The sequence below is a fragment of the Fukomys damarensis genome, unplaced genomic scaffold, assembly GCF_012274545.1.
Source record: "Fukomys damarensis isolate Sample0158 unplaced genomic scaffold, DMR_v1.0_HiC HiC_scaffold_27, whole genome shotgun sequence".
Classification (NCBI taxonomy): domain Eukaryota; kingdom Metazoa; phylum Chordata; class Mammalia; order Rodentia; family Bathyergidae; genus Fukomys; species Fukomys damarensis.
In genome coordinates, this window is record NW_022900939.1 from 39,649,787 (window position 1) to 39,673,533 (window position 23,747).

The 23,747-nt window shown below is 38.1% G+C and overlaps 1 protein-coding gene across 1 annotated transcript in view; it reads right to left on the reverse strand.

Moving 5' to 3' along the window:
* Positions 1-5: 5 nt before the first annotated feature.
* Positions 6-23,747, reverse strand: part of LOC109117846 (regulating synaptic membrane exocytosis protein 1-like) — a gene marked incomplete at its 3' end in the record, with an annotated part of 222,763 nt that continues 199,021 nt past the window's right edge. The window contains exons 5-6 of the mRNA XM_019206588.2: positions 3,945-4,285; positions 6-54 (exon numbers count right to left, since the gene is read on the reverse strand). Of these exons, the coding sequence (XP_019062133.1) occupies positions 6-54; positions 3,945-4,285 (390 nt within the window). The remainder of the gene's footprint in view (positions 55-3,944; positions 4,286-23,747) is intronic.

The following is a 23,747-nucleotide window of genomic DNA, read 5'->3' on the forward strand; positions in this document are numbered from 1 at the left end:
TCGCCCCTCTGCGCCCCTCGGCCGCTGGGTTCCGAGGGCCCCGGCGCCTTCTTCCTGTGGTGCGCAGAGAAGGCCAGAGGAAGGAGTTTGTAAAACTTAGAGCTCACACCGGACGGCTTTCCTTTGCATTACCCTCTAAATCATTTCAAGGTGTAAATCGACGTCTACTCAAAAATGAAGGTGACAGAACTACCTCAAACCAGCAGACATGATTAGCTTCCTAAATATAGCCCTTTGCATTAATCATATGTATCCCAAGACTTAAAAGCTTGTTTCCACATTTTCAAATTTGCATTTTCACCAGATCCATAAAGCTCATCGATGTTAAATAGGTGGGCAGAGTGTAAGCAACCCCTGCTTGTCAAAGACTTGAAAATGTTTTATATGAAAATGAAACGATACAGTAGCAAAAAATAATAGACATACCACCTCAGACCAAATACATACTTTTCTATATTATATGACAACATATATAACAATCTTTTACTAAACCAAATGGAAATACAAACATGTCCATTTCAGAAACCTAATCCACTAGCACAATGTGTGCATAGTAGAACAGATTCCTTTGGCTTGATCGTGTCCACCCAATCTGGCTTTGGGGGAGTTGGTGAGGAAACAACAGCCCACTGTAACTTGCATTTTTAATCCCTCAAGCTGAAACAGTAACAAATATTGACGTTGTTGAAGTCGGTTCATTCTTCCTACCACTCCTTTCAGAACAGGGTCCAGAAGAAGGAAACCGTCTGAATTACACTCCTCTCTACGCTGTGCAAGGCTCTGGCAGTGATAACAACAGAGCAGAGGACTTGGCGACCTTGTAATGCGGTAAAGTACCATTTCTACCCTTCATTACTTCCCTGTACAGTGAAATACACTTCATTTGGAGAAGTTCCAGCAGTCATGTCCAGAAACTGCAAAAAGCAGAGGCCTCGGCTGAGCATTCTGAACTCACATAATCTAATGTATAGGTAAAGTAGAGGCCGCCTAAGGCTCATTTTAGAATCCTAAGGTCTCCACGGAGGGCCCTTCAGAGGCGGGACACGGTCTAACTGGAAGTCCAAAAACATGTCAAGAAAAGTACAAAGAGGGGAAGAGCGGGCAGCTTCTGTTGTGAGTTAGCAAGCATTCAGCTGCTGAAGGATGTTGTGGGGCGGGCAGGAGCACAGGCTGATGGTGGAGAAGACACAAAGGGTTCCACGTTGTACAGTGAAACAAAACAGTACAGTGAGTTCTTCAGGCATTTAGGTCGCTTGGGCCCTTCGAAGGGAAAGGGATTTGGATCTGAAAGAACTGCAAGGGAGAGGTTGCCATGGAAGTGGGGGAGATGATCCTACCCTAATCATTATCAGATTTTCTCGTGGGAGTGTGATGTTTGCAGGCAAACATTTGCTAACTCATTAAGGAAGAGTTGCTCATGAATCAGCTCACTTCTCATGATGGGCAGATACAGAGTTCTTAAGAGCATTTTAGGGAGCGCCATCTGTGGAGATGCTTTGTGAGAGACGAAAGAGTTCTCCAGTCTGGGTTAGTGTGCTCCACTAACTATGGTCTTCTCGCCTCTAACTTTGTTTCCCCTGATCAATGCACAAGACATAAAAGAAAGAAACTCCAATGACAAGCAGGTTGTCATCCTTTTGATCCTAATTATTCCTGAAGTTGTCTCAGCCTTTGCTTTCTATCCCGTCTTCTCCTGGTCCTACACTTCCAATTCTTCACTACATCTTTATATCATCAATAAACGTATTTGTCCCATTACCATTCAGAGTTCATCTAAGAAGTGAAAACAAAACATCTCAGTCCTCATTCTCATAATGTATTTTTTCACTATCCCTCAAAAACAGAGCTCTTTTTTTGCTTTACTACCTTTACAGCTCCAAATTCTTCATCTACTTAAAGAGAGCATCTTTTAACCAGTCCCAAACTGGGCCTGAAAATGTTTTTTTTCCAGGACAGTTGGTCCAAATGGTCCAAATGCTATTCATTCTTCCTTCACTAAGATATGCCTGGTGTCCTTTCTATCTTCTTTCCAAGTATTTAGATGCACTCATTCTCCACAGAATACATATTACTTCTACTCGGTTTACATCCCCTACAACTTCTAGATATCTTCTAAAGCTCAATTCAGAAACCACTTCCTTTTTCCGGTGGCCTGAAAGTACTAGATAATGTATTTTCTACTTTGTCCAAATCAGCACTCTGGTCCATTGCCCACAAGTACGTTTTTCCTGGATTATTCTACAGTCTCACCCCCAGGATCTGTGAGAAAAGCAACCATGGCCTAATCATCTTTATGCCTCTGGTTCCAACACAGTGGTTATTTATGGCACATACATAATGATTCTGGCTCAAGGAACGGCCCCATGCATTGAATGCCTACCATATGCCAATCTCAGGTGCATGTTCGCGTCACACCTGTGGGTTATGACTGCCTATATGTGGCAGATCCAGGAATGTAATACAGACCTGTTTAACTCTGAAGTTTCTTGATGTTATTATGAGCTTTGTTTGAAAACAGAACCAAAAGCCTTCCTTGGGGTCTGCTCCTACCCAGTAGGATAAATAAGAGTTACAGAGATAGAAGCAATCAAACCTAGTCCACGTTCTAACAGCAGCCTGGTCCCTCGCGCCATGAGCTTCATGGAAGCAGGGGCTATGTTAACCTCATTAACATGAGTTTGTGGCACACGGCAATCTGCCTGTCCATAAGCATAATCTTTAATAAGCATAATCTTTAATGAGTCAATCAATTGAAGTAAATTACCTGATCATACTCTCTTGCTTCAAATTTCAGGGGCTCTCCCTTATGCCTAGGAGGTCTATAAAATATAACCTTTCCCTACCTTGCCTAAGCAGCCACCTCTTGCCCCCTCTCCCTCTGCTACCAGCACTGCAGGCCATGGTTACCCTTTAGGAGGTCCCCACACCTGCTTCCTTCAGGCCCCACACCTGAGCAGATGCTAGGAATCCCCTGCTCCCAATGGTTCCATAATCATTGTTCAGATCTTAGCACAAAAGAAATTTCCTCAAAGAAGACTTCAATAGGTCAAGTTCACCCACTGTATCCTTTAAGGGTGCACTTTCAATTACAGGACTAATTCTATAAATGAATGACCATCTAAGAACTTTTTCTGGATTGGAGATCAGCAGTTAGTAACGGATCAGTTAACTTAGGTTTCTATCTGCGTGACAGGAAAGAAAAACTTTTAACACAAGTGTCCTGTGGGATGGTGTGTTTTAGGCCTAGAGCACCTGGGGCCTGGTGTCACCCTCCCTGCGGGGCCTAGGAAGCATCCCTTCCATGAGCCCCTCCCAAGCCGAGGGGTGATCTACAAATACAGTGAGTATCTGAGCTTTTTTAAAGCTTGTTACAGTAAAAGACACCATGCTAAGCATCATGGGGTAAGTGCGTTCAAAACTAGGGAGGGCACTGTGGGTATTCTGAGATGGCACTGTGTGGCAATAGTGAATGTGTCTTTTGTTGTGATGATCTTTTAAATGAAAACATTCATCATATTTTTTGATCACCCTCACTGATCAACCTTTTCCAGGAATTTCTATCAGATCAAAACATTATGGTATGTTCTCATCCTCATATTCTCTAAATCTGGCACCATGTGACTTCTGGCTCTTCCCAAAAGTCAAAATGACCATAAAAGGTAAACATTCTGAACGGAGGACATCTAGGCAGCCAAAACAGCAGCACAGCTAAAAACATTCAGGGAAGAGGACTTCCAGAACTGTTTTAGAAAGTGGCAAGAAAAACAGGATGAGGCAGGTATTCTGAAAGAGATTCGTGGCAGTGTGTCTTTTCCTGTACCATTTTTTAAGTTAAACGTTTACTGTATTTTTAATCACACCTTGTGTAAGTTACGCACTTGAGAATTGAGTTTGCTTTGCAAGCCAGACCTGGACTTTCTCTGACAGCGCCAGTGGACTCTTACCTCTCTCTCGGAGGTTCACTCCTAGACCTGGAGGAAGCCTGCTTCTGCTCCGGCCCCAGGGCCTTCGGGGATGGCTCCACCCCTGTGCTCCTGTCCTGTGCCGCACTGCGGGCAGCAGTGTCCTGGGAGGTGGCAGCTGCTGTGCTCAGTGGCGTCTGGGACCGTGATCGCTCTTGCAGTCTTGCTTTCTTTTCTCGGGGCACCTCAGAGCCAGCACCTGTAGCTGTGTCACTCAGGGTTCCGTCCTGACTTGGCTGCTGAGGGCCACTTCCAAAGAACCATGCCCCAGATTTGGTTAAGATTTCTTGTTGCTTTCGACACAAATTGCATACCCACATAACCTATTCAAAGAAGAGAGAACAATGTAAATTTTCTGTGCTATGTGGAAATAATTTATTTTCCATATATTATAAGACAAGTAAAACAGTTTTCATCTTCATGTTTTGCCTTGAAACTTTCTTGTCAAGTTGAATCTTGCACAAGTCACAGTGGAGGGTGGAAATGCTTGGACTGAAACTCATCTGAAACTAAAATGCCTTTGGGAAACCAGAGCAGAGCTTTTTTCTCATCTTTATTTTAGTAATTGTGAGAAGGCCTGGCATGGTGGTGCATGCCTGTAATCCCAGCACTCAGGAGACTGAGGCAGGAGGATCACTGTGAGTTTCAGACCAGCCTGGGCTACACAGTTCCAGATCAGTCTCAACTACATAGTGAGACCCTGTATCAAAAAACAAACAACAACAACAACAACAACAAAAACAAAATAATTCTGAGATTCCTTTTACTATGCATTTGTCATAGCTTTATGATTGACTCTGAAGTTTTGTGTAAAATATCTGTGAGTAGAAATATCCTACATGAGTTAGATAATTGATTAGAAAATTATTGTTTAAAAACTACTCTAGAACCAATATTTATGGATCTAAATCTTGTATTTCAAAGGATTTCAAAGATGTCTGCCTCCTCGAAAATCATTTATTATTAAAGTCAATAGTGAAAGTTATTCGTGTGGAACAAACTTAGGCATAAAAGACAAGGTCAAGCTGTATATTTTCTCTAATTTCTTAGCAATAAATTAACCTCGAGCTTATTTCATGCTATATAATGCAGTTTCCCAGGCACATATTTACTAAAGTGCAAAGTATGAGCCTGGGTTCATTCATATGTGACCACTCCAATGTAATATTTCCTTAAGAAAAGTATTTAGAATATTTAAAAAATGCTACTGCTAAATCACAAGATACCAGTACTTAAACTTCCATATCGCTGTCCTCTTGGTTACATTTTAAATGAATGTAATAATGAGGACAATAATCCCAACAAAAACAATGAAAAAAACACCGATAAGAGCAACAACTAGCAGTCACATGGCCTCTCCGTGAGCCTCCTCTTCAAATATAGAATGCTAAACAAAATAAACAATTCATCACATAAGCCCTTATCAGAATCACCTATAGAATATGGCACTTGCCCAATAAAGCACCTGCATCAACATCTACTTCAAATCAAAATTCAAGTGCCTCAGAAGCCCTGATTCTTGAGCAGGGACACGTCCATAGTAACACCGAGAGGCGCAATGCTCTGGTACCAAGATGTCACGAATACTGGCACTGGTCTCTTCTGCCCAGAACTCTGGCTGGGGACAGGAAATGCGCTCCCTCTTTGATTCTCTGGTTGCCTCTTTAGCTGACCAGACAATGACAAGAACACCTGAAATTGTGTGGCTCACAATGATCGGTATAACTTGTTAATATGTTAGAGCAACCAAGTACACTAATTAGACTGTAATTTCTTAAACTAATAATAAGCAAATTTCACCAACCATGAAAACTAATTACTTTTAACTGTTACAGGCATGTGTGAAAATATCACATTGAAACAACATTTTATAAAATTAATAAGCAGTTCTTAATAACATGTTTTTAAAAATAGCCCCCTTTCCTCAAAAATATTAAGGCATAGTTAGGGTACGTATGCATTTCCTACTGGGTGTGGTGGTGCACACCTGTAATCCCAGTACTGTAGAAGGCTGAGGCAGGAGGATCAGAAGTTGCAGCCCAACCTCAGCAACTCAGCAATTTAGTGAGACCTATCTCCAAAGAAAGTAAAGAAAAGAAGAAAGAAAAGAGAGAGAGGAAACACGCTGGGGAAAAAAAAAACACCAGTTCAATGCCCAAGGCCACAAAGAAACACTAGGGTGGGGGGAGATTTTCTTTAAAACTATATAGAAAACACAATAGAATTTACAAACATTAAAAAGTTCTCAAAATGAGATTAAGATGAATAAAAAAACAGAAAGGATCATAATAAAACTCACAGAAAGACAAATAAAGGATATTGTTCATTGCATATGTGAAGAATTTCTAGAAAATCATTATCACAATCATTTACTGTCTCAAATTTTTAAATATATAAAGCTAGACAAATTAAAAGATATTTCCAGATATGCCCAAGGTCTACATTTTGCATATGTGCAGAATTGCTACAAATCAGTTAAAGCAAAAATAAATAAATAAAACTACTACAATTAACTACAGTTACTTTCTACATTTTATCTAACTTCATTTCCAAGTTGGTCAAAGGTTTACAATTACTGCATAAGTAAAATCAGAATAAATACTTTAGATAATTGTTTTTAATATGCCTATTCTTTAAATAAACATTGTCATGCTCCATTTATCTTGTCTATTTATAATATTTAGAAAAAGTTCCAAAATTTCCCTATGACTTACTATACCAATTTAAAATCTGTATTACACCAGTTTAAATTTTGTACTTTAAAAAACTATGTAGTCAATCCGTCCTCTAATTTAAAAACAAAATTAAACATAAAAATGTTGAGATACTCATTTTTATTAAATGCTACCTCCCGATACCTTCGTTCAGTCATGCAAATTACTCAGACCACAAAGTTCACTAAGTAAGACAGAAATTCCTCTTATGAGTTGTACAGCATGCGATTACTTAGTGTCAGACCTTTAAACACAGCCCATGACAAATATAGGAAACAGGGCCAAGAGTGAGACAAGTATCTACAGTTATGTATACTTAGTATTCTCTTTTGGAACTAGTGTATTAAGTACCTTATTTGTCTAGAGGTATAATTCAAAAGTGGGTGGTGAGACACTGTTAACAGATTTTTTTTTTTAGAAAGAGAGGATAAGGCAGAACTATGTCAGACCCCAAATGCTATTTATTTAAAGAGCAAGCACACTTTGCTCATGTAGAAAATGTACCGTGCAGGGTTATATCCTGATTAAACGACCTGGGATGTATTCCAAACCAATCTAAATGAAAAAGTTCTGTGCAGTAATTTATCTTAACAGCTCACAGATGCAAGGCAATCAAATACAAATGCAAATGAAAGTTTGTTGTGATATAGCATGGCTACTAAAACTTCATGCTACACAGAAAAAAATGAAGAACAATTGAAAAGTTTACTCTGACCTTTTGCTCTGACAGCATTTTAAAGTATGTCTTCCTCCCCTTAATGAATCGTGAAGGAATACAGGAGACCATTTTTTAAAACCCACAGGATTTTTTGTTATCCAGTAGAATAGAAACTACACTTCTTACTAAATATTTACAGCAAATTCCATAGATAAAACTGAGTTTGGTAGGAAAAAAAAACTATTCGGATAGAAGAAATATTTTACTTGCTTTCACATGAAATGTTTACAGATGAAGATATACACAGCAAAAGAAACATGCCTTAGATCACTCTTTGTGATTGAACCCAGGGCCTTGTGCCTGCTGAGCAAGCAGGGGGCCACTGAGCCCCGCCCACAGCCCCTCAGTTCCTCCCAATGGCTCTGCTAGGATGATCCATCACTGAGAGTCCAGAATTCTTATATTAACACAAACATCTTGCTTATAAGAACCTACTTGAGTTATTTAGTGTTACAACTTAAAAATAAAAGCATGTAAGTTTGAAAAAAGACAAAAATAACGATTATGGGTTCATAGTTTTACAGATAAATTTTCATATTGAATCTACTATTGTACTTAAAAACACTTCATGGGCTGGGGATTTAGCTCAGAGGTGCTGTGCCTGCCAGGAAGGTGCAAGATCCTGAGTTTGGTTCTTAACACCGGAAAAGAAAAAAAAAAAAAAGCCTCACCATCATTTTGGAAAACATGTCAAAGAAAACTAGAGATAGAAAACTACTGGTGCTGCATTTTCTGAATATTTTTATTCATTTTCCTTACTTTCTCTATTCAGTGAAGAACTTACTTCAGCAGAAACTAGACAAAATTATGAAAATAATATTTCACATTTCTGATAAAAGTGGATGTGACAGTATGAAATAGATGACATCAGATGAAGATGAGTGAATTCTCTTTGGGTTTTGTTGCAGTGTGTGTGTGTGTGTGTGTGTGTGTGTGTGTGTGTGTGTCTTCTCTAAACCAGTTGTTTCTGTTGCTATTTTCATCATTCCCCTTGGAAGTTCATAGAATATATTATGTGGTTTTATTAAAGATAACATGACACAAAATTTTTCGTAATGAATAAAAACATTTCCAATCCCACTGTCCCACTATTACCATTTTGGTCCAAATTATACACAAATTTAGTGGAACTAAGATTCCATTCTACATTTCTAAAAGAGTCTAACACATTTTATTATATACAACACATGCTATAGAGATGGCCTATCACTGGCCTTACCCTAGGAATGCTTTTATTTTCTCACATTAGCAAAGAAATCTGGAGCAAAAAAACTATTGAACCTACTATTTCATATTTAAGGTCATTTGTTAAAATAATATGCGGGGAATATTGGGTAAATTTTTAATAAACAGTAATGGCTATTGTGCTGTCGTCAGTATGTGGTAACAGACATTTTTTGCATATTTTGTAAATTTGCTTTCCAAGTGTTGTGCCGAACTGTAACCAAGATTATTGGTTGTGCATATTAAAATCTGATGATTTAATAATGCTCCCAAACCCTATATTCTACAAATGTTTCCAATTTAAGGTGATGTGCAATCCCATTAATAAGTTTACAAAGGCATAAGCTCTGCAACAAAAAAGAACCTCAATGAAGAGAGATTCCAAAACACTTCTAGAAGTTGCTACTCATAGGAAAATGGTTGGAAACAAAAGGGAAAAATCTGCAGCTTAAACTACAGATTCAGAGTATTTGAATTAAGAAGGGAGCTAATGTGAGCAGAAGCCAGAGAGCTCTAGATTGAAAATGGCAGCTACTATGGCAGGACAGAGAGGGAAGTGGAATTAAAGGAGACTGTTTAATGTCTGATCTAGTAGTCTCTTCATTTGCAATTCCTCTGCTTTACTTTGGCTCAAAAAATGCTTTGATAAATACTCACTTTTATTTTTTACAACTACTTGTATGGTTGAACACTGTGTATTTTTTCTTTGACCCCTCAGAATTCATCTTGATGTGTGATAAAAGGGATTCACAGTAATGTTTTTCCGAGCTAACTTTTTCAACGTGATTTAGTGTACAGCCCTTCGTTACATGCTTATCTTGCAAGGAAGTTTCATCTCTAGGGTTAAATTGGCTACATCCCTGTTGAAGAGCCATCGATCTGAACTTTGCTCGGGCTTAGATTGCTCTTCTAAGGCTCAGTGCCATATCTACAGAGTGGAACAGCAAAAATTACTATTCCATTGAGTTGTTTTGAAGTTAAAAGAGTTAATCCATCTAAACTGCTTACTGTAGTATCTGAACTTTAGTAACTGCTTAAATGGGCACTCATAATAATTGCTAATAACTATTTTAATAATCATACATATGTATTAATAAGCATCATCCATCTACAATCTTTGAGGGTCTACCAGCATCTTAGAAAGTCAGTAAGGAAATTATATTTTGTTCCATAGAGGTACAAATATATCTGTGCACTTACTGAATTACATTGCATTACTCAATATCTATGTCATTCTAACTTGATTTAACAGACTGTCCGGTGATGTGCCTTTCATGGGCCATGCTTCTGTACATATCTAACATTTTACTCTCCGGAATCAGTGCACTTCAGGGCACAGAAGAGTCAGCAATCAGTACTGAGAGAACCTGAGGGAGCAGGCCCTGGAGGGTGGATCTGGGCCCGAGTCTTTCGCTCCTAAGCGGCACAGAGGGGCTCATTCCCTTGTGCTTCAACTTCATCATTTGTAAACCAGGGAAAACAATAGTAAAGATGATAGCATAGAATCAATGTAAGAGTTACATGAGACAATATATATAACTGACGCAGAGCAAACAATACCAATGTTATTAAAATATATAAAATATACTGGTTGCATTTGGTACTTTCCCTTCCCTGGGACAAAATTGCAAAACACATGACTTAACGGAAGAGGGGTTTACCTTGGCTCTGGGTTGCAGAAATGCCAGAGCATGGTTGGCTGGCTCTAAGGCAGAAACGGCGTGGCATAAGGGCATAGGAGGAGCCTCAGCAGGAATGCACCCCTACCAAACTCTACCACCTAACAGCCATCCAGCCACGAACTCATCAATGAAAAATCACTAAAGAGTACAGAGAATCCTCGCCTCAGAACACAGATATTTTAAATCTAACCCATAACGCTGATGATGTGTCTTCAAACTAAAGGTAAACAAAAGTAGGCATTCATGGGAATATAAAGTGCTTTCTTCTGTACATGTTTCTGAGCTCAACAAATAATTCTGAGCTTCTGGTATGTGCCAGCTATTTTTTTTAGCAGTGGGGATACAGCTGTGAAAAAAATACACACAGATCCTGCCGAGTATGTGCCTGTGAAAAAAGACAAACAAAAACCAGAACAGAATGGTAAAGTTTTGGGGCATGCTTAGTGGAGATAAAGGGCATTCTGTGAGGTGGTGGGCTTCCATTTAACACCAATTGGTTGCAAGAAAACAGTATTTGAGTAAGAATGAGTCATGCAGATTTCTGGGGAAACCATTTCAGGCTACAAAACCAGTCGTGAAAAAAAACTTCAGGAAGTTCCTGGCAGGTGATTCCGACAAACAAAGGCAGCAAGCTAAGTGAAGAAGAGTCAAGCCAGCCGTGTAGGACAGGGAAAGGGATGGGAACAAAATGGAGCTGTGTAGGTCTTCACGGGCCACAGCAAAGAACTTTGGCTTTTGTGAAGAGAGAAACGGTGAGCCTGTGGAAGGCTTTAGCAGAGAACTGATCCGGTGAATCGCAGGTTTTCATAGGATCCCTCTGGTTGCCTTGGTGAGAATTAAATGGAGGGAATCAACTGCGGGCTCTTTGTGAATTTAATTCCAGTATTAGTTTTACTCTCTTTTAGCTCCTCCATCCCTTAGGTTATATTTTGGTAGCATTCTTCTTCATATCTGTGATGCTGGAAGGAACAGTTTTCTATCTAACCGAGTAGCTTGCATTTCTAACCCCTGCAAAGAAGCAACCCTTATCCTTCAGGTCTCGCCTCCCATTGCCAGGCAGTGTTCCATTCATCCAAAATGAATGCATACACTCAGGGAGGATTTCACTCCACGGCTGGCCCTTCTTCATTCGCCTGTGTCTTCACACTGAGCTACCCCACTGCTACTTTTCCTTTGGCATGCAACCATAAAAGCATATCAAATAATCAATACTTTTCTTCCAGTGAAGACAGTTTGCCTTTAACCTGTCTTCCCCAAATTCACCTCTATCCTTTTTAACATAAGATACTTGTTAATGTAATCCAAACTCACATCCTCTTCACTTCCCCACCTCATTTCCTTTGAAATCTGACACCCCTCCTCACAATTACATTTTCTTTCTCACATTCCCAACCCCTTTCATAGTGACAATTCCATTTTTGCAGCCCTTCCCTTGCTGACCTCTTTTTGCAAATTTGGAATTTGGGACCAGCACTCCTTTCTGATTTCTAAAATTTCATAACAATTTTTTTCTGGTCTTCTTATTTGCATCACTTCTCAAATTCTTGGCTAAAATTTTCCTTCTTGACAGTTACTAGATGGTATACAAAGGTTCATATTGTTTTTCTGTAACTCTTAACCTGAAAGGCCCGACTGCAGATATAAACAGGCTCTCAAACATTTTATCCCAACGCTTTTGAAACACTATTTTGAGAAGGCTTGTATAATAAATGCATATCTGTTTGATAAATTATATTCATGTTTACTAGAGTATGCAGCATTTGCATTATAAAGCATAAAAGAGGAAACTAGAATGAGTAAGATAAAAATATAAATAAAAATTTTATTTTATTTTGTACCCAAATAGATTATCTTGCAGAATAAACTGCTGACTCTAAAGTCAAAATTTCTACCTCAAACCCTTTTAAAATATCCAAATCCATATATTTCTTCATTTACTTGATGTGACTACTAGAAGATCACCCAGGAGCCACAAACTTAAAATATATAAGAGATGTGGTCATGTTTTCCATCACATGGCTCTTTGTCCTGCTAAGGGTTTGTCTGGGGTAACACTGTCACTATCCCACAGTAAGCCAAGGCATAAATGTGAATCTGGTTCTACCTTACCTTCTCCTTAGTCTTCTGAATTCTGCTCCCTGCATATTATGTCTCAGGTTTACTCCTTGCTATCTACTCATTTTGTACTTCTTAGTAGAGGTGACCCATATTTTCCTCCTAGTGGGATTTCCATAGCAATATCAACCCATTTTCTTACTTCTTTTATTGCTTCTGCAGTAAATCCTGCACACCACTTCCAGACCTCTGAAAATTGACAGCTGCCTCTCCTGTCCCACACAAAATTAAAGTTCTTCTGCTTAGCACACTACAGTTCTTTCCAGCTTCCCACCCTGGTCACAGACTGCAGTTTCCCACACATTCCCTCCCTCAGTTTTCCGACCCCTGTGCTCACCCTGTATGCATCACAGGTCAACTCCAGATGCATTATGTGCCCTTTAATGCATTTGCATTATTCATACTTGACACAACTTCACAGACTCATTTATGATATAAAATTTTCATACTGATATTATCCCCAGTTGAAATGTGAATAGAGAAAATCAACCAAAGTATTCAGTTGTGTGTTCAATTCAGTATTCCTAAAATTTGATGCTTTATTTTCTACTTTGAATGGACTCTCCTAGTTACAGCAAGAAAATGAACAACTAAATACTCCTTCTTTATATCGTGCCATTATGCATGGATGGCAAACACTATGACAGTCTGTATATATTTAACTGTGTTATTGTAAATGCCTCCAGTATATTTAAATTTGTCCATAAAAATTTAATGAAAAAATATAACAAATATTTTTTACATATGTAATTATCTATGTAAAATCAGATAATTATAATTTTTTTCATTCAGGTTTCTAGGTTTCTTTTAACAGCACACTAACACCCAGAAGTGGGTTCTTGTGGATACTCTCTGAGTCTCTGACTAAATATGAATCTGCATGTGTGCAGGTTAAAAAAAAAATGGTATAAAAATATATCTCAAGCCAGGTATTTGGCTCAGTGGTTCCGCTGCCTGCCTCACAAGCATAAGGACCCAAGTTCGATCCCTGGTACCAAAAAAAAAAAAAAGAAAAAGTACATATCTATATATATGTATGTTAAATGGAACACTCACCAATATAGACCGTAAACTGGCTAGTTAAAAAAAAAGTTAGAGAACATTAACCAAAATGAGAAAATAGACTAATTTTTTTTTGGGGGGGGGGTTGAGGCAGGGTCTCAGTATGTAGTTGATACTGACCTAGAACTCACTGTGTAGCCCAGGCTGGTCTCGAACTCACAGTGAACCTCCTGCCTCAGCCTCCCTAGTGCTAGGATTACAGGCGTGCACCACCACGCCTGGCTATAAATAGCCTAATTTTTTAAATTAAGCAATATACATCTATGAATGCCAAGGCAAAAGAAAAATAACAAGAGTAATTGAAATGTTTTAAAAATTTGAATGATAATAAAAATACAAAATATCAAAATGTGCTACATAAATAAAAAACACTTCTTAGGGAAAATAGTATTGTATTGCCTTGAAAAAAGACTTCACTGCAAAAAAAATTCAAAAGCCAATAAGCTAAATTTCCAACTTAGAAAGAAAATATAAATGCAAAACAAGGTAAAGAAGAAAACAATAAAGATGAGTGTATCAATTAAATATAAATTTTAGGAAATAAACAAAAGTAAAAGAAAATGAAACCAGAAATAAGCTCTTTGAAAAGATTATTAAAATTAATAAACCTCTCACTTGGCTGATCAAGAAAAATCATTCAAAATATAATTACCAAAAGAGGAAAATACAACAAATCTAAGATTTATTAAAAGGACAAATAAGGACACGTTATGAACAACATTATGCCAATAAATTTAACGAAATGGATTCAGTAGTAAAAGTCATCAAAATTGACCAAGAAATAGAAACCCTGAAAGGTCCTATAGCTATTAATGAACCTGAATTCATTAAAAAAAAAAAAACCTAACAATTGCTTCTTGGCCTTTGGCTAAGATCAAGTGTTTAAAAAACAAGCAAACAAACAAAAAACTAACAATGAAAACGCTAGAACCAGATATTCTCACTGACAAATTCCTTAAAACATATTTAAAAACTAAATGAAAATTGCATTCATGAATTTTTGATTAAAAAGGAGAAAGGGGGACTACTTCTAAATTCACTTTTTAAGGTCAGCCTACCCTTGACATTAAAATCATGGGATAAAGAGCTGTATTACGAAAAAGAGTTTTTAATCAAATTTAAAAATTCTTGAAAAATTTAGCAAAATTAAGCCAATATTATGTAACTACATTAAAAAAAAACAGTACTATACCATAACAAAGGGAGAGTGTACCAGATTTGTGATATACATGAAAATATATGCAAAATGGAAAAAATCCACTAGCTTTTAATGATAACACTGCTCTGAAGACTAAAAACAGAAAACCTAAAATTTCAGAATATTTTATAGTACATTAAAACCAACCACTGACAGTAGTATAACGATGAAAGCCAAAAATGCCTTCTACCTAGGAAGAAGGTATTTCTTCCCTCAACCACTCTATGCACTGTTGTAACTGATAATATACACAAGATAATTTTTAAAAACTGAAAAATGAGGGGGAAAGCACATGTTTACCGAAGTGATGCAGTATATGTATATGATAGTGTTTACAGGAAACTCTAAGGAATCTACAAAACACTACTGGGACTAAGAAATAAATTTATAAAAAGCATGTTTTGGAGTCAATATATATCATTTTTATTTCCATACACTAGCAGCATTTAGAAAGTTAATTTCAATGCCATTTATAAATGCACAAAAATCAAAATGCTTAAAGAAAAATTTAACAAATCATGTACAGAGCCCTAGGTTAAATTTTCAAAATACTGCTGTGGAAAGTTCATGATTACCACTATGGACTGGACAGTGTCCTCTTCAAATCTGTATGTTTAACCCCAAACCCATACAGCTCCTCTATCAGGAGATGGCATCTAAAAGGAAGAGGATAGAGGCAAATGAGTTCATGGGAGCAGGGGCCCGATCCAATAGGATTAGTGTCCTCAGGAAGAGAGAGCAGCGGAACAAGCCCCTGCTCCAGCCACGTGGGCGCTCCGGGGGAGACAGGTGAGGATGGGCACAGAGGCACCAACCACAAAGCAGGAGAAGGTGCCCCACTGGAACCAACCCTGCAGGCATCCTGATCTTGGGATTTTCAGCCTCCAGAACTTTAAGAAAAATAGGTTTCTATTGCTTCCGCTCCCAGTTATAGGACTGACACTAAGGCAGCAGAAACAGATTAACACCACGTCCAAAATAAATGTGACACATGCCACACTGGACAACTGGAAAGCAGTGCTGCTAAAGTGCTGAGGGACAAGGGGGAGGCCAGGAGAGGAAACTTGGGGTATTTCTTCCTTCTGTGGTACTGGTAATTCCGAAAATAACTTCATCTCACCAAGTTTACCTCTTGAAGGGTTCCTAGAGGCACTGTTCTCCTGTGTGTCCACAGCATCCTTTCCCCCTCTTAGCTCTCTTGGACCTAGGTGTGTTTATGGCTTCCCAGCTTCAAGCCAGTCCAACCCATGACAGGATTAAGGTGATCTGCCTCTAACCTTACTGCCTATAAGAAGCAAAAGTATATAATCTCTGACAGGTGACAGCATAAGAGCCTCAGTTTTTCATGAAAAACAACACATCCATATACAGAGTAATGTGCAGAGTAAACAATGTTATCCATTATATTCAGTAAGTTAGTTGGCAAAATAGCAGGTTGCTACACAGAGAACCTAAAAGTATATAAAAATCAAGTGAAATTCTAAAACTAAAAGATTAACCAAAATACTTCAGGATTTTGTAGGCTTGTATACTTTTAAATAAGACAAAACAGAAGATAAAATTAGTGACTCAAATTAGGATAATGTATAAAGGCAGAAGTAAGGAGAGGAAAACAGATACGAATCAGAGATGACCTAGGACAAGTTTGGGACACGGTGAAGAGGTTAACCTGTGTACATGGACCGAAAGAAGAAAAGAACACAGAATATGGAGAGAAAACAATCTTAAGGCTACAGCCTTCCAAAATCAACTGCTAAGCCCTGAATATTTGTGTAACTTCTGAAATTCCTATATTGAAGCCAGAATCTCCAGTTCAATGACATTTGGATTTGGGGCTTTTGAGGCAGTTAGGTTTAGATGAGGTCATGTTGGTGAATGGCCTGTCACGGGATTAGTGCCTGAATAAGCAATAGGATAACTCAGTTCTCCCCCGCCACACGCACACTGAAAAACTGGGAATCAGATCAAACACTAAATCTGCTCTCACTTTGATGTCCAAATTATGAGAAATGAAGGTTCCCTTTGAGCTACCCAATGTATATCTTGTTATAGCAGCCTGAAATAAGACAATAGTGAAAAACATTATGCCCAGATTTAAGAATTGCTGCCAACTCGTGTGCAAAATGAATACAAAGAAAACACCTAGGCAGCTCATAATAAAATTATAGAACCAAGAGCAAAGCTTTCAAAATGTCTGGAGAAAAAAAGATACATTTTTAAAAGAATAATGATAAAATTGATAACTGACCTCTCAACAAAATTCAGGCAGGGTTAAATAGGTTTGGTGATTTAGGAAAATAATGCCAACTTGAATTGCATTACAGCACAAAGTAGTATTTAAAAAGAAAGAAAGACATTCTGATTAAACCAAAAGTGAGTATATAGTGAACAGAATCATAGGAAAGAAAATACTATACAGAATTGTTAGCAGAAGAATGAAGCCAAACTAGAACAAAAATATAAGAAAGTAAAAGTTGCAAAATCAAAAGTAAAATTGATAGTAAAGAAAAATTTTAAATATTTATCATAGAGAATCAAGTTACAGCATAAAAGGTTGAAGAAGATAAACTGTATTACTGTGGTATCATGTTCTTATATTTTCCAGGAAGTGGTAAATATATTCATGTATACTGAGCATTAATAATATAAAGTTTTATGAATAAAAAATAAAGAATAAAAAACTATCACTGACAAGTTAGTGGAGGAATAGAAAGCTAAATATCACTATTTAAAAGAAGGTAATAAAAGAGGAAACAAAACATGAATGTAGTAAGTTTAAATACAAATACAGTACATAATATATAAACAAAGTAAAGTTAATTTAAAAAAACACTGGATTTTTAAAAATTAAACTAATTTTAAATGGATACCTAAAAACACAGGTGTGTACATTAAAGGGAATAGTGTGAGCTCTGATACATCAATATTTAAGTAAGATTAAATGTATCTATCTCATTAAATATTTATAATTGCTTTATGGTAAAGACATTCAAAATCTTTTTATCTAGTTTTATGTGACACGGGGTAGGACACGGTTATAGTCCTGTGTGACAGAACACTCAAGTCCTTCCTCTTAGTAACTATAACTCAGTGCTCGGGGGACAAACTTTCTTCCTCCTCTTCCCCGTAGCGCCCCCGCCTCTGGGAACCACTACCGCAGTCTCAAACTCTAGGACAGCAGCTGTTAAGATTTCACATAGATGAGATCACGCAGCCCTTGTCCTTGCAAACCTGACTTACCCCACTTACAATGCTCTCCAGTTCTATCCATCTTGTTGTAAATTACAGCATTTCAGGTTGTTTTATGCCTGAGTAGTATTCCACCCTGTATATGTTCATTTTATTTAACTATTTATTTCATCAGTTTATGGACATGTGAGTTGTTTCCAGTTCTTGGCTCTTATTAACAGCACTGCAATGAATGTCACAGTGCAGCTGTCTCTTCAACAGGCTGATTTCACTTCATTTGGACATTTAAAAAGTAGTGAGATTGCTAGGTCATGCGGTCTATTTTTAATTTTTAAAGAGACCTCTGTACTGTTCTGGGCAATGGCTGTATTAACTTACATTCCCATCAACGGTCTGCAATGCTTCTCTTTTCTTCACACTCTTGCCAAAACTTTACTGCTTACATTTTTGATAACAGCCATTCTTACTGGAGGGAGATGATACTGTATTGTGTTTCTGATTTGCATTTCCTGATAATTAGTGATGGTGGACATTTTTACCTGTACTTGTTGGCCATTTACATGTCTTCTTTTGCAAAATGTTAAGTCTGCTGCTTGTTTTCAGTATAGTTATTGGGGGGCTTTGCTACTGAGTTTTGAGTTCCTTATATGCTCTGAATATTAATTCCTTGTCAGATATATAGCTTACAAACACTTTCTCCTATATATGGGAGTTGTCTCTTCATTCTGTTGATTCTATCTTTTGCTGTGAGGAAACTCTGTAGTTTGATTAGTTCTATTTGTTTATTTTTGCTTTCTCTGCCTATGCTTTTGGTGTCATGCCTCAAAACCAATTTCTCAGATCAATATGGAGGTCCCTCCATTTTTTCGCAAGTTTTCTAATTTCAAGTCTTATGTCTAAGTCTTTAATCCACTTTGAGTCCTTTTTTGTTTATGATGTAAGAAGGATTCCATTTCATTTTTCATATGTGAGTAAACCCGGTTTTCCAAACATTGTACATCAGAGAACTATCTTTTCCGCACTGCATGTTCTTGGCACCTTGGTTAATGATAAATTGATATTACTTTAATGGACCAACCTCAGGGCCCTCTATTCTACTCTGTTGGTCTTTGATTTTAGGCAAGCACTACACTGACTTAGAAGATAATTCATGTTTGTAGTATGTTTTGAAACCAGAAAGTATGATCCCCCACTTTTAGTCTTTCTCCCGAATCCTTCCGGGTTTGTTTTTATCTTTTGATAGTTCTTCTTCTTTCTATCCTGCAAAACCAGTTTGACTACTGAGAGCCTCCCATTGGATTCCTACAAGTAGCACCCCTAAACTCTCACCTTAGTGTGCTTTCTGCCAGCCCCAGAGTTGAGCCAACTCTCTGGACACGATGTGTGTACTTCCTCCAGGAATACTCCTGGGAATCCACTCAGGGTGCCTACGGACCCATCGGTGGGGGGCCCTGCAGGTGAGATGTCCCAAGCTTCTCATGTTCAGGTTGCCTAATGGAGTCTGTGGGGTGCCCAGTGGGGCCCATCATCTCTTTTCCCTGCTCCTAGTCATCAGTGGAACTGATTATCTCAGTAATCTGCAGAGGCAAGAGATGCACAGCCTCTTGGGCAGCACCCCACACCCTTGGGGAGACAGGAGTTCATGCCCTCTGCTCTCACTTCTACCACAAGAGAAGCAAGCGACAGGCCAAGAGATTTCGTTTTTGGCACAGAGCTGTACTGCCTCGAGGGAAAGAGTGAGCAAAGAAGGTGAAGCTGTTCTTTTCATCCTCTTCATTCTTGAACTTCCTGCTCCCACGTTGCTCTGCAGCTTGTCTGGTCAGTTCCCAGACTTCCGGCAGGGTTCTTCCATCTGTGAAGAGTTGGCAACATGGACACTCCAGAAGGGGCAGCACAGAAAATGTTCCTCTTCCCCCATCTTGCTGAGGTCAGTCGAGTCGCCACCTTCTTTCTCCTTTCTTACCTTCTTTCACATGTCACTGATGCTCTTTCCTTTCCATTAGTCTCTCGCATTTGAGCTCTTCCTGTTGATGTTGTTATCCTATCTGGCTATCATAAACTCCTGGAAATGTGGCTCTTTCCGAACTATACAGCTAAGTTTCATAAGCGCTCGGCATTACTGATGCTCAGTAAATTTCTTTTGATATCTGCTTCACTTGCATCTGGCAATCAATCCACTGGCTGTACATTCATCCGTTGTTCAGCTGTCAGTCAACACCCCAACATACTGCTTTTAGGAGGAGAGGAAAACCTCAAGCAAACGTAAAAAAAAAAGGAAAATATTTTGCTTTTCATAAAACATACAACTCTATTCACATGTATTTATCCTGCTAACACGCAAATGTGTAGCTATTTCATGTAGAGGTATTCTATTTATCCACAGCTAAAGGTAGGTAGATATACAGACACACAGATAGATCCTTTCCTGGAGTCAAGCAATCTTCCAAGCAAAAGATAATTCAGCTCACACAACAGCAAAGACATTATAAAGTGGTACTATCACTTTGCATATTTGAGCTTATAATTAATTCTGCCCCATCATTGGGTGAAATTTACATTCACAACCCTGTCTCCTCCTACATTTTTTGCACTTAGAGGGCATGCAAGCAAATTATTTATTTTCATGTCTTGCACATTTCAAACACTGAACATTTTAAAGTACAAAAAGAAAAGTTTCTATAGCATTACAACCACTTATACAATAAAGCACATAAATGCAACTGTTATCCTTGTCAGATTTCAAAAATAACGTATTTAAGGAGATACAATGCATGCTATTAGGCTGTGTGTATATATATTCTTCAGTGATCAAATTGAACGACAGGCCATCTTATTAGAGCTTCTTTCTCCACCCTTCTTCAAAATTGTTCCACAGTTTTCTCCTGAATATTCTCCCCCAGTACAAGGACAAAAGCCCAATTTTGCCTCAGCAGGTACGTTATAGGTGGCTTTATCTATTAGCTATATAATGTACAGATTTCAATTTCATTGCATAATGTGTTATAATAAATTTACACATTTACTCAACATTTCAAAAATAATCAAGATTATAATTGGCAAGGCACAAATTTCATTTATTACTGTATTTTGCTATGAGAATAACATGCTATTGTGGTTCGAGCAAACTCAGAGAGTCATTAAAGTCTTAGGGTGCATTTCTCTCTAAACTCCAGAGTGTGCTTTACACTGAGGAGAAATATTCTTACTGGTTGCTTTACAAATCAACGTATATCCTGATTCAGATCTAACTTACAGATGAAAAAGGTTAACGAGCCAACTCCCTTACTTCGAAGGTAAATAAATTGGCTCAGCAGGCTCATAAATTGTCCAAACTCTCACAATGCAGTTAGTAATTTTCTGAGGAGGGGGTACCATGGAGTAGCTGTCTTGCTTCCTAACTTAAGGATGTACTACTGGCAGCATCTCCATAACTGATGTGATAATATCAAACACGCAAAAGCACTGACAGACATAGCTGCAGACTCCTGTGGTACACTTGTACTGCAGGAGAACATAAGAGAGTTGTGTAAGATAAACCCAAAGTTGGTAATACAGTTAAGAATGGAATCATATAGAGATGCCTAAAAAATGCCAGAGAAGCAAGCAGACAGCTCCCAGAGAAGAACATAGCAACAGTGCCCAAGGCACCCTGCGTCACTCAGCAGTTGCTGTGATCCTGGATGAGTTACCCAACTTCTCAGTCACTCAGTTTACAAAAATGTTGGTTAAGAAAATGAAATATGGGGTTTAAAAAGGAACATTTTTTCCGTCCAACTCACAGTATCCTTCCTAAGTGAAAAGTTATGTTTATATAAAAAAGCATATAATGGGGGGAGAGAGATAGAGGAGGAGGAGGGGCCAGGAAGATCAAGAGGGCGAAGGGAACTGGGAAAGAACAGCGATACTCCTCTCTTGAGTATAGCAGAAGAGGGAATTAGAAACAGTAGCCCATGTTGTGATGGTGAGGGTTATTGTTCGATGTAAGAAGGATTTATTAATACTGTGAGATGCTCAAGTAATCAGCAGTACAAGTTTTTCTTGCCTAGAGAGATCACTTTCACTACACTAATCTGAGCAGGTTAGGAGGAAAAAGGCTGAGAGAAATTCAGAAAACATCTCAAAACTCCTTCTTCATGAATTTTAAACTCCGATACCATATCTTTGGACACCTATCTTGATTCAGCTGGTTCCTTTTTCCATTAAGATAGAATACATGTCTTCCAACTGTAAATCCTTAAGTGTCTCTGGAAATCCCAGGCAAAACTGACTTCAAACTACATTTATGACAGTCACCATGGTACAGCTAAACCAAATACAACAATGATTCTGCCTGTAATTATTAGGTTCTTAAATACTTAAAAGCAGAAAACGGCTTCTAATGACGATAATATTATTTGACCCCTAACCTAGAGCAGATGTCCACAACTTGAGGAAGACTACATGAGTGGAAACTCAGGAAGCAAGATGAAAATGAAAAAACGGGAGTGAGTCTTAAGAAAATGAGACACAGAAAGAGCAGCAAGCAAACAAAATTTACTTCATCTGGAGCCACCTTGTGCTCAAAGCACCGGCCATCACCTGAACATGTGTAGAGCAGGAAGGACATGTACTGGCTCTGCACAGAATCCACTTGCCCATCCTCTCCCTTCTCCCAGGCATCACCAGGATGACAGAGGCTGGCGGTACCAAGTACCTGCTGCATTTCATTGTCACATCTCATCTCCATCTCCACCTGTTTATTCTCTGGAACTGGCCACTCATTGCAAATACACAGCCATTGGCCGAGATTTCTGTAAACCAACTATTAAGTTTTGGAATCCCTTTATGATGCCACCTTCCATAAACTAATTAAAACTGATTGTCTCTTCCCCCAAACCATATACTTAAGCAGGTTCCTATGCTATTATGCCTTACTAACTCACATAGAAAGAAAACCAACTCCACATCCCAGTTTTCTAAAATGCCTTCTTTTTCTCTAAGAATGTACTGCCAATCATATATCTAACAAGAAATTATGTATCTTTCTGTTCAGTCATGAGAAATGTCATATTCCAAGGAATTTCATGACTAGTTTATGTGCTAGTAGTAACTGAATCATCTTTTAATTAAACAAAAAGGAAAACAGACGCACCAAACCACCATTAAACCTATACAATGGACATAGTTTTACCCACCAGATACCAACATACCCTAACTAGCACAGTCATGGTCATCAAAGAACTTGCAGACATAGCTTGTTTAATAACTCTTACCATGAAGAAAGCTGTTTGCATAAATTCCCTTATTTCTAATACAACACTGGCCTAGTTTTCACCATATATTTCATATACTAGCTTAAACATTGCTCTTCTCCGTAATTCCACAGATGTTATTGCTGGAAGTAATGTTTGCTAAAACTGTCATCTATTTTTCAGGTTTTACAAAGTTTTTGTAAAGTGCTCTCCTGCTGTTTATTTCATACCTCCTAACATAATCCTTCCTCTTTGGCGCTGTTCAGTTATCCTGGAAATATCATAACAAAGCAGAAAGCACCTGTCATTGCAAGACGATTCCTGCTTAATTTTGAGCTGGAGTTTACCTCATTTCTCTATACAAAATGGAAAAATGTTATTTGACCAATTTCATGGTGAAAAGCTGAAAACCATTTTCATTCATATTGTATATGGTAGGGGTGAGTTGCTGGATTTTAGAAATAATAAATAAGCAATTGTCTATTTTCCCCAGGAAAAGGAAAGAGGTCATAGTATAGACCAGAAATTTACTAACTTGTTCAATTACATACTGGTTATTTTTAATATTCTCTTACCTTCTGTCAGAAAACCATTTTCTTAAAATGGTAGCAAAAAACCTCATATACATATATATATATATATATATATATTT